This window comes from Drosophila ficusphila, unplaced genomic scaffold (genome assembly GCF_018152265.1).
Source record: "Drosophila ficusphila isolate 14025-0441.05 unplaced genomic scaffold, ASM1815226v1 contig_791, whole genome shotgun sequence".
NCBI lineage: Eukaryota > Metazoa > Arthropoda > Insecta > Diptera > Drosophilidae > Drosophila > Drosophila ficusphila.
This window is the reverse complement of record NW_025064737.1, coordinates 26,241,900-26,251,593: the sequence shown is the minus strand read 5'-3', so window position 1 is coordinate 26,251,593 and position 9,694 is coordinate 26,241,900. Positions and strand designations below refer to the sequence as shown.

Below are 9,694 nucleotides of genomic sequence, written 5' to 3'. Positions count from 1 at the left end.
TACGTAGAGACGGTGATTTTTATGTGAACATTTATTACTAACTGATAAGCTTTGAGTAACTTTAGGAATGCCGTTATACTATGCATATACACGTATATATATGAACTATATATAGTATATATGAATGCTCATGTGAGCAACCAAACAATTACGATATAAATCATTAAATACTTCCAAAAACCATTAAACAAATCCTGCAGTTTGTCTTTAGTCTTCAGTCTTAAAGGTAAGCGAAGTGTCCGTCTCCATCACCATGTTCTCCAATCTTAGTCCCAACTGGCGCCTCTGCATATCCACCTTCACCACCGATGCCACTATGCGATCTCCGATGCTCAGTTCGCTGTTGTTCATGTGGCTCTTGTGTATTAGGCCATCGCGCTCCACGCCAACGTCCACGAAGGCGCCAAACTGCGTAACGTTGGTCACGGCACCTGAGTTAAAAATATTTTCTAGTTTTTTTCAAAGGCTTCTGGAACTAAATATACTCACCCGTTAAAACATCTCCCACGCTGAGGTCATCCAGTCGTGTTAGGCCCTGTTTGAAGAGCGGCCTCTTGTCCAGATCAGCACGATAATCTTGAAGCAATTCCCGCTGCAGCGCCACCAAGAGGAACTCCAACTAAAACCGATGAATTTAGTTTTTTGTTTGAGAGAATGTTAAATCATAAATCCCTTACCCGCTCCTTGGGCGTTTTGTGTTGCTTGGCTATGCGATCGAGTTTTGATTGGGATGCGGCAAACTCCTTGATGCGAGCTATAAAGCCAGCCTTGCCGACATCCGACAGCTTTAAGTCACATTCTGCCACGATACTGGAAGCAACAAAATTATTTATTATTTGAACCTCAAGATTCTTTAAAATTTAAGATTTCAAGGATGCTCGCTGATCTAAAGCGAAAATATGAGGAGAGGTGGAATTATCCTCCAAAGTTGCCGCCTCCAAAGGTGAAGTATGTGGCCTGCGGAAAGGTTCCCTTTTACGGACACAACGATCGACCAGTATACAAGCCGTGCTGGCAACATCCGCTCAGCCTTCCAAACTCAGCGCGCTTCGGAGTTTGCTGGGAGTACCCGCCCGAGCGGTACAAGCGTCGACCGCTTCCGCCTCCCTGTCGGGGATCAATCGTTCCCGTTCATTTGCTGAAGCCCACCTTCAAGCAGTGCGAGAACATCTACACAAGGTATGATTCCAAACTCGAACAGTGCGTACACGAGCAAATCCTGGTGGTCGATCAGCATTTAAAGAGGCTGAAGAAGCAGTTGGCGAAGGCCAAGCCTTTGCAGATCGAAAAAGTAAAGGAGATGCGGTACCACGGAGTTCGCTACCGCATTTTGGGCGGCGCCACCGGATGCACAAAGATTTATCCTGAATACATAAGCCGGATGACCGAGGAGCGGGAGCTCTGCGAATTTCAACGGGCCTACAATCTTGTCAATGAGTCGAAGTAAGCTTACGTGAATTTCATTTCAATCGCTAATTTAGAGCCCTTTAGTTCTGAACTGACCAAATCCTTTCTGGACATGCGTGAGGCAAAAAAAGAACTAGATCTGCGTCTGACCAGGCTGGACCGATCCCTGAACAGTCCCTTCTTGGGGGATCTGGACGCTGTGCTGCAGACGATAGAGGACCTCAACACCTACTTCTTTGGCGTGATCGTGAAGCTAAAGACATGGGCGGAGCTAATGGACCCGATGAAGGAGTACTCCATTGAGGATTATCTGGCCCTGCTGAGCCAGGAGAGCGACTTCAAGAGCTTTATGAGGGCCGGCATGGATAACTGCACTTGCAAGCGATGCGACAAGAAGGATCCTCTGAAGCCGTATCTGCCATGTTGGTGCCAGGGCTCTGAATCTAGCGAAGGTAATACAAAACTCAAAAAATTCGATGATGATTGCCCCAAAAACTGCGAAGTCCAACAAAGCGATAGTGACTTCACCGAGCCCAGTGATACCTCCTTGTTGGTCAAGGCGGCGGCTGAAAAGGCCAGGATTGCAGAGGAGCAGTCGGAGTAATGCACCTCTTCATAATACCTTGAAATTATTTTGTTGAACAATAAAGTTAAACCCACCTTTCCGCAACTTTGTAGCTCTCGGGATGCACCCAGGTGCAGTCCAATGGGTTCTGCAGTTGACCTCCAACGCTGAGCGGTTCGATGCGCACAAAGCCGGCACACTGAACAAATGACTTTTCGCCTATGGTTCTCACAGATAGTAAGTCCTTGCGAGACTTAAATGGTCCCTTCTGCGATCGGTACTCAATGATCTTCTCGGCCTTCTTCTCCGACAGACCGGCAATGTGCCTAAACGATAGGGAATTAGTTTCTACATCACGGAAAAGATGTCGAGTTTACTTCAGCACACTGAGACTGGCGGTGTTGAGGTCCACGCCCACATAACTGACACACTCGGAGACGACGTCCTTCAGCGATTCCGTAAGAATCTTCTCGGATACATCGTGCTGGTACATTCCAACGCCCAGATGACGGGGTTCTATCTTCACATACTCACTAAGCGGATCGTTCAAGCGACGCGCTATAGAAACTAGAAAGGAAGTCAAATATATAAAATGCCGTATTTGACTTTACTTTTATGCCAAACCTGCACTCCGTTCGTTGGTATCCATTTTGGGAAATTCCTTGGTGGCCACATCGCTGCAAGAGTAAACAGAAGCTCCATTTTCGTTAACAATGCTGTATCGAATGCTCCTGCTGTCTAGGATTCCTGCGTGGAACATATCTGTTAGCCAGTGCTCCGTTTCGCGGCAGGCAGTTCCATTGCCCAGGGCAATAATTTTGCAACTTTAAAATAAGGAAATAAGGCGATAGTTTAAGAACCAGCTTATCAAACCCCTTTACAAAGTAATTTACTTGTGATCTGAGAGGAACTGAACCAGCTTTTGCTCGGCAGCCCGCTTATTGGACCTGGCACCATGGGGGTAAATAACACCAGTGTCCAACACATCAGCCGTCTCGGATATCACTGCTAGTTTACAGCCGTTCGTGTAACCAGGATCTATGCCCAGAATGCGCTCGCCTTTCAGCGGGGACATAAGGAGCAGTTGCTTCAGGTTCTTGGCAAACACATCGATGGCTGCCTTTTGGGCCTTTTCCTTCAGATCAGCGCGAATCTGCCTGCACATCAAAGGTTGCACTGTAAATAGTCAATTATAAACAAAGCGTTTACACTTAAGCTTTAAATATTCCTACATTTCTTGGAATAGCACTCCTCCAGCGATTTTGTGAATACCTCTCTCCTGAGGGGGATACTGCAGACCTGTGGTCATGTACTGATCGGTTATAAAGCGCATTAGATCCCGTTTGAGGTAATCACTCGTCTCCAATTTGACAGTTAGAAATTTGTGCTTCTCTCCACGATTGATTGCCAACATCTGATGCGGCTTTATGGTCTTAATGTCACCCTGGAAGTTGAAATAATTTTCGAACTTTGAGCTGTCCAACTTTTTGTCAACGATGCCATTGGATCCCTTGCTGCTACTTGCTTTGCTGGAACTTGCTTTTGAGGAAGTTGACTCCTTGGTCTTGCTGCACTTAAGAAATACTCGATGGACATTTTGCCTGAAATGGATAATAATAATAAATTTAATAAATAAAAAGAAAAAAAAGCTATATAAAAATTGGCTTAATACTCACAGTCTTCGAATCTCCTCCAAAACGTTTGTGTTTTTGCTGATGTTATGTATAATAATGTTGCTGATCCCAGTCATCACCAACGCCTCCGTTGCAAGGGCTTCGTTTCCGGGATCCACAATTTCTGAAAGGCTTACTTTGGGTGCCGAACCGTAGAGCAACCGATCAGCGTATTCCTCCAGACCCAAAGCTTTCGCCCGTTCCGCCAACGTTCCCTTACTGGCTGGCTTGTAAGGGGCGTATAGGAACTCCAGTTCCTCGTTGGTTTTAGCACACATTAGCTCCTCCCGAATCTCCGTATTCAGGACATTTTCACGTTCCAGCTGGCTAACAATGTTCTCTGCCTTTTTGCGCAGATCCACGATCTCTGTGTAAGTGTTACGAATGTCCCTCAGTCGATCTGGAGCAATGTGATCCACCAGATCCCGTCGGTAGCTATGAGTTTAAATACTAGTATTGTTAAAGTTTTATAATTTAATTACAAGTCTTACCGGCAAATGAAAGGAATGGTGTTTTCGTTCTCGAACAGCTGTACAATATTTCGCGCTGCCTGCGGTTGGATATTCTCCGTTTCGGCGAGCAGCTCGTGGATATTCCACACCTTGCGCCGCTCCCAGAAGGAACTCCGTCCAGTGGTTGAACTGGCAACAAATGCAGCCGGCTGAGGTATTGTTGGAGGTGGGACCTCCACCTCAGGTTCCTGTTCCGCATTGGTCTCATTGGGACAAGCATTCTCGCCCTCTTTTTCCTTTCTTGCTCGCTTTCTCTTCGGAGCTGGTGCCTCAGCAGCCGTGCTCTTCGATGTGGGCCAGCGTTGACGTTTAGAACTTAAAGGAATTAAGTAAATTTAGGATTCCTTACAGAGATATTCTAGGAAGGCATGACTTACCCGCCCGCCTGGGCATTTCCAGCCCGATCTATCCTGCGGTTCTTGGTTTCCGGCGGCCTATAATCATCGGTTCCCGAGAGATTCAGTTCGGCATCAGAATCAGAGACCTCAATAACTATCTTTTTGTAGCTGCAGCGCGTCGGGGTCGTGTGGACATTTTGAATTTATTTCAGAGAAATAGTCTTAAAATCAAGTTTCAATCTTGTACTTAACTTTCCCTAAATGTTTATCAGACAAAAACAATATAACTTTTTACGGCTTGTTTGTGTTTTATCACTTTAAATTGACCAAAACAAAAGGATAAAATGCGTGCCTCAATTTAAACCGCAAAATAGTAAATATTCGATTGACCGCGTCAGCTGTTTGCGTCGAATTCCGATAACAGTTGTTTTGGCTAACAGCTGGTTTAGGCGGCTTTATTTTGCAATTTCATTTCGCACAAATTCATCAATGAAAATGCTGAAATATGCGTTGCAAATTAGCCCCAATCAAAGAAAAAGGTTCCTACGGCACCTTTCTAGTCAAATCTGGAAGCGTAGTTACAGCAGCAAGATCAGGAACATTGGAATACTGGCGCACATTGACGCGGGTGAGCGACAGAAGAGAAGGCCTTGTACTTTCCGAGTTACCATGTTTGTTATCCCTTTTCAGGCAAAACTACGACCACGGAACGCATGCTGTTTTATGCGGGTAAAACGCGGGCTTTGGGCGAAGTGCACCGCGGCAACACGGTGACCGATTACCTAACCCAGGAGCGGGAGCGGGGCATTACCATCTGCAGCTCGGCGGTCACATTCCCTTGGAACAATCACCGGTAGGTAGTTCCATACCTCCTCCTCCTGCTGTTAATATATTAACCCCAACTTAGCATCAACTTGCTGGACACACCAGGTCACATTGACTTCACCATGGAGGTGGAGCAGTCACTGTACGCCGTGGACGGCGTGGTGGTTGTTCTAGATGGCACCGCCGGCGTCGAGGCCCAAACAGTCACTGTGTGGACGCAGGCGGACAAGCACAAGCTTCCACGGCTCATATTTGTTAACAAAATGGATCGTCCCGATGCAGATTTCGAAAAATGCGTCAGGGATCTAAAGGACAAGCTGGAAACTCAGCCAGTTTGCTTGCAGTATCCCGTAAAAAATGAAGATGGAGTACTGGGTATTGACCATAGTCTTCCTAATCCGAATTCTTTCTAATGCTATACTTATTAGCCATCAATGATGTGATCACCCTGGAGCAGCTCATTTGGCAGCAAAAGGATTTAGGACGCAGTTACAAGAATATAAAACTAGAACCGTCGGATAACTTGCGTCAACTGCAGGAAAAGCGCAATGAACTGATTGATCATTTGTCGGGATTGGATGACGAACTGGCCGATGTGGTCATCAGCACTGAGAGCTTTGACAAGGTGGACAACGCTCTGATCAAAAGGGCGCTACGACGGGCTACTAGTCAGCAAAAAGTGGTGCCTGTTCTCCTCGGCTCTGCCTACAAAAACGTTGGAATCCAACGTCTGATGGACGCTGTAAATGCATACTTGCCTGCTCCGGAAGAGCGCAACCAGATCTACGACTGCTTCGGGTAAAAGTTTACGCTCTAGATAGAGGTATCCCATATTAAATTAAAATTTATTGCAGAACTGAGGTGGCTGGCAAGGTCTTTAAGATTGTGCATGACAAACAACGTGGGGCTTTGACCCTCGTGCGCATTCTAAGGGGCGAGATAAAGCGGGGGATGCGTTTAATATCCGCTCGGGGCCAGGCCGAAGTAGTTTCCAAGCTGTATGAGCCATTGGCCGACGAATATCGAGAAGTCAGTGCTGTGCAGTCGGGCGATGTGGTGATATGTGCAGGTCTGAAGGTAAGGTGTACCGAAAATAAAAACCTAACCACCAACTTAAGCTTCTTATCCTGCTTTTAACAAAACAATAGTCAACGGTGACGGGAGATCTGCTTACCTCCAGCCAGTCAGCCCTAAGGAATGCGCAGAAGCGTTTAAAGCAAAGCCTGGGTGGAGCTGCTACAACAACAACAAATGAGGAAGACGATGAGGTGGATGAGTCAGAAGAGCTGTTTGCAATTGATCCGCAGATACCTGATGCCGTCTACTTCTGTTCCATCGAACCCCCCAGCGTATCCGCGCAAACGGCCATGGACCATGCACTTAAACAATTGCAGCGGGAGGATCCCAGCCTGCGCGTGAGCTACGACTCCGTCACAGGACAGACAGTCCTCGGCGGAATGGGAGAACTGCACATGGACATCATCAAGTCGCGCATTCTGAGCGAGTACAAAATCGATGTGGATCTGGGGCCCTTGCAAATTGCCTACAAGGAGACCATCGAAAATCCAGCATTAACCACGCTCAGTGTGGAGAAAGAAATTGCTGGCAGCAAGCAGAGTGCAAGCATCACTCTAGAGTTGGTCAAGAATCAAAATGAATTGTTTAGGTGAGTAACTCGATTTTATGGGTGGTATTCAATCTGATTTACTTTTTCTCAACTAAAGTTTAGACAAGTCGCCAGAGAATTTGCAAAACCTCAACACGCTTCGACCACGCATTTTGCAAGTCCTTCGAAAGGGATCAATTAGCGCTCTCGAGCGTGGACCTCGTGTAGGTGGTCAAGTGGTGGAGACTCAGATTCGACTTCACAATGCCACAATTGGCCGTGGCACCGCTGACTCCTTTGTCATGGCCACGGCAGCTCAGTGTGTGCAAAAGGTGAGTTTAATTTATTTAAATCTGATCCTTTAAAAATATACTCCAAATACCAGCTGCTAAGCACGAGTGGAACCCGCCTATTGGAACCCATCATGGCCCTGCAAATCGTCGCGCCCAGTGAACGCATCTCGGGCATTATAGCCGATCTTTCCCGACGACGAGCCCTGATCAACGATGTCCTGCCGAAGGGTGAAAGAAACAAGGTGAATGATTGGAAAAGAACCATAACTACCAACGAGTTTGGATTAATAGCACCTACTTTTTAGATGATCCTCGTGAATGCCCCCCTAGCCGAGCTCTCTGGTTACTCGAGTGTTCTACGGACCATAAGTTCTGGCACAGCCAGCATGACGATGCAGCCGTGCGGCTTCTCCTCAATGAACTCTGTAGACGAATCGCTGGCGGAGCGGAGGGCGCAGGGCCTTGAATGATTCGCAGTGCACCCCAAGCTGTTGACTAGTTGTATATTAGCAGGCGCGGAGCCAACGGCCAGCTGCTCTGACAGTGTTAAAATTTGTTTCTGTCCAGCAATAGATATTTTTTTGTGACTCATTACATGTCTGACCAATTTTTTGTTGTAAGCCTTGAGACCCAAGCCGTAAGCCGTTCGGAAGAGTTATACAAATTCGCGTGATATATTGGTTTTGTTAGTTGTTTCACCTGAAGCAAAGCCATGGCGTTCTCCACTCAAAAAGAGTTCTTTCACGTGCCTTTCAGCAACGAGACTTACGAGTTCGAGTGCGTCGATGCTTGCGTCAAGCTAAAGAGCTATCCATCCACGGTCGACGACAGATCGTGGTCGGCAACCGAGGACAGAAAGTCGCAGTTCGTGGCCGACCTGGTTGCATGCAACTCGCCTATCAAGAAGGACCGCGAAGGATCTGGTCGTCCATTGGGCCCAGAGGATGAGTACGGTAGCAACTTGGTAGTGGGCGACAGCCTGATCAACGCTGCCGACGATACGATCGGGAGAATGCAGGACCTGATGATCAAGAACAGCATGCTGCAGAAAAAGCTGGCCGATTCCGACGACAAACTTAGGACGGCTAACGAGGAGAGTGACGAGATCAAGCGAATCATGGACCAGCGCTACGACCCAGACAAGAGTAAGGCGCTGAAAAAGAAGATCAAGCAGCTAGCCGACGACAATAAGATCACGCCTCAAGACGAGAAGGAGCTGAACGACCTGCAGGCGGCAATCGACGACATGAACAAGGCCCACGACATCCTCGAGGCGGAAAACGCCAACCTAAAGCGGTTGATAGACAAGCAGTCGAAGCGCTGCAAGATGGACAGCATCTCGATCGATCCGGAAAAGAGCAAAGACATCCCTTATCTGCAGCAGAAGATCGACGACCTGGGCAAGGAGGTGGCCCTGCTGCGAGAATTCGAGGACGAAGTAATGAAGCGGTGTGCTAAGAAGTGCGGTTCAGAGGGCGGTGGTGGTGGTGGTGGTCCTTCTGGTTCAGGAGGTGGTGGTGCACCAGGCAAGGGCAGCTTCTCGCCAGACAAGGATGTCGCCAACATTCAAAAGATCCTGGCCGATCGCGATGCCCTGCGCAAGAAGTGCAATGAGCTGAAGGAGCTCGGTGACAAGGTTAACCAGCTGGAGCAAAAGGCCAAGGAGGCGGAGTGTGTGACATGCAACTTGGAGTGCGATCTCCAACAGCAGAATATGTGCGTGCAGCAGATGCAGTGCGAAATGCAGGAAATGCAGAACTACTACGACAACGAGGTGGAAAAGGCCAAGGGGAACGAGGAATACCTGAAAGTAAGCTTTGCAGCTCTCGGGGTCTAAACTTTTGTAAGACCTTTGGTTATTTTCGCTCCCCCAGTGCTGTTGCAAACAGATGAAGCAGGAACTGGTGGCCGCAAAGTGCGCGGCCCACCGGGCCCAGTGTCTGCAACACGAGATCGACGTACTGCGAAATGAGCTGCGGAAGCGGGACATGGCGATTCAGGCTTACGACTGCCAGTATCAGCAGTTAATGGTAAGTATCGGCACAGAGCTGATGCGCGGAAGGACCTCATAAACGCTATTCGTCCGGCCTCCAGATTAAGGCCAAGATGTTTAAGGGCGCCGGCTATCGGTTCCTCGACGACCTGCCAGCCAATTGTAGCGAGAGCTGCTTAGATGGTGAGGAGGAGGAGGAGGAAGGCGGAAACTGAATAATCTCAAGCCGGAAAAACTTTCCTATTGTTCGGAATGTTTTCAAATTCCCAACAGCCATTGATCGAAATCTATAGTTTTATCAAATTAAACCTTTAATGCAACCGGGGTGTGGGCTTACTTTGTTACTTATATTCAGCGGCGGATTTAGAATTTCAATCTGGGGGAGGGGTTTTCGATTCTAGTCTAGTCTGTGGAATTTATATTTTAATCTCGGGAATTAACTTTATATCAGTTCATATATATTTCTAGTTATTGTAAAATTA

The 9,694-nt window shown here is 47.6% G+C and overlaps 4 protein-coding genes across 4 annotated transcripts; 3 read left to right on the top strand and 1 right to left on the bottom strand.

Annotated features, from left to right (window-relative positions):
• LOC108099355 (S1 RNA-binding domain-containing protein 1) lies at positions 1–4,865 on the bottom strand. The gene is given in 13 exon segments (XM_017202841.2): positions 1–431; positions 490–619; positions 678–810; positions 2,068–2,298; positions 2,350–2,539; positions 2,597–2,796; positions 2,866–3,148; positions 3,205–3,259; positions 3,261–3,573; positions 3,649–4,080; positions 4,137–4,472; positions 4,535–4,661; positions 4,664–4,865. Coding segments are annotated over 13 exon segments (2,682 nt in total). The 5' UTR covers positions 4,692–4,865; the 3' UTR covers positions 1–207.
• Positions 741–2,072, top strand: LOC108099361. The gene is made up of 2 exons (XM_017202847.2): positions 741–1,443; positions 1,492–2,072. The coding sequence occupies exons 1-2, from the start codon at positions 875–877 to the stop codon at positions 2,009–2,011; spliced, it is 1,089 nt and encodes a 362-aa protein (XP_017058336.1). The 5' UTR covers positions 741–874; the 3' UTR covers positions 2,012–2,072.
• A 57-nt stretch (positions 4,866–4,922) lies between the features above and the next one.
• On the top strand, positions 4,923–7,813 carry LOC108099356 (ribosome-releasing factor 2, mitochondrial). Its single transcript, XM_017202842.2, has 9 exons — positions 4,923–5,123; positions 5,186–5,348; positions 5,403–5,695; positions 5,749–6,118; positions 6,175–6,397; positions 6,469–6,986; positions 7,045–7,258; positions 7,312–7,461; positions 7,525–7,813. Exons 1-9 carry the CDS (start codon positions 4,985–4,987, stop codon positions 7,687–7,689), a joined length of 2,235 nt encoding a protein of 744 aa, XP_017058331.1. The 5' UTR covers positions 4,923–4,984; the 3' UTR covers positions 7,690–7,813.
• Positions 7,774–9,536, top strand: LOC108099360. The gene is made up of 3 exons (XM_017202846.2): positions 7,774–9,029; positions 9,094–9,249; positions 9,314–9,536. The coding sequence occupies exons 1-3, from the start codon at positions 7,932–7,934 to the stop codon at positions 9,425–9,427; spliced, it is 1,368 nt and encodes a 455-aa protein (XP_017058335.1). The 5' UTR covers positions 7,774–7,931; the 3' UTR covers positions 9,428–9,536.
• The last annotated feature ends 158 nt before the right edge of the window (positions 9,537–9,694 follow it).

Bases quoted from the DNA above. Each gene is read 5' to 3' on its own strand.
- LOC108099361 (XM_017202847.2), top strand. From the start codon at position 875: ATGCTCGCTGATCTAAAGCGAAAATATGAGGAGAGGTGGAATTATCCT. The intron at 1,444-1,491 runs GTAAGCTTACGT...AGAGCCCTTTAG, and splicing joins AATCTTGTCAATGAGTCGAA to TTCTGAACTGACCAAATCCT.
- LOC108099356 (XM_017202842.2), top strand. From the start codon at position 4,985: ATGAAAATGCTGAAATATGCGTTGCAAATTAGCCCCAATCAAAGAAAA. The intron at 6,119-6,174 runs GTAAAAGTTTAC...AATTTATTGCAG, and splicing joins CAGATCTACGACTGCTTCGG to AACTGAGGTGGCTGGCAAGG. The intron at 7,259-7,311 runs GTGAGTTTAATT...TCCAAATACCAG, and splicing joins CAGCTCAGTGTGTGCAAAAG to CTGCTAAGCACGAGTGGAAC.
- LOC108099360 (XM_017202846.2), top strand. From the start codon at position 7,932: ATGGCGTTCTCCACTCAAAAAGAGTTCTTTCACGTGCCTTTCAGCAAC. The intron at 9,030-9,093 runs GTAAGCTTTGCA...TCGCTCCCCCAG, and splicing joins GGAACGAGGAATACCTGAAA to TGCTGTTGCAAACAGATGAA. The intron at 9,250-9,313 runs GTAAGTATCGGC...TCCGGCCTCCAG, and splicing joins GCCAGTATCAGCAGTTAATG to ATTAAGGCCAAGATGTTTAA.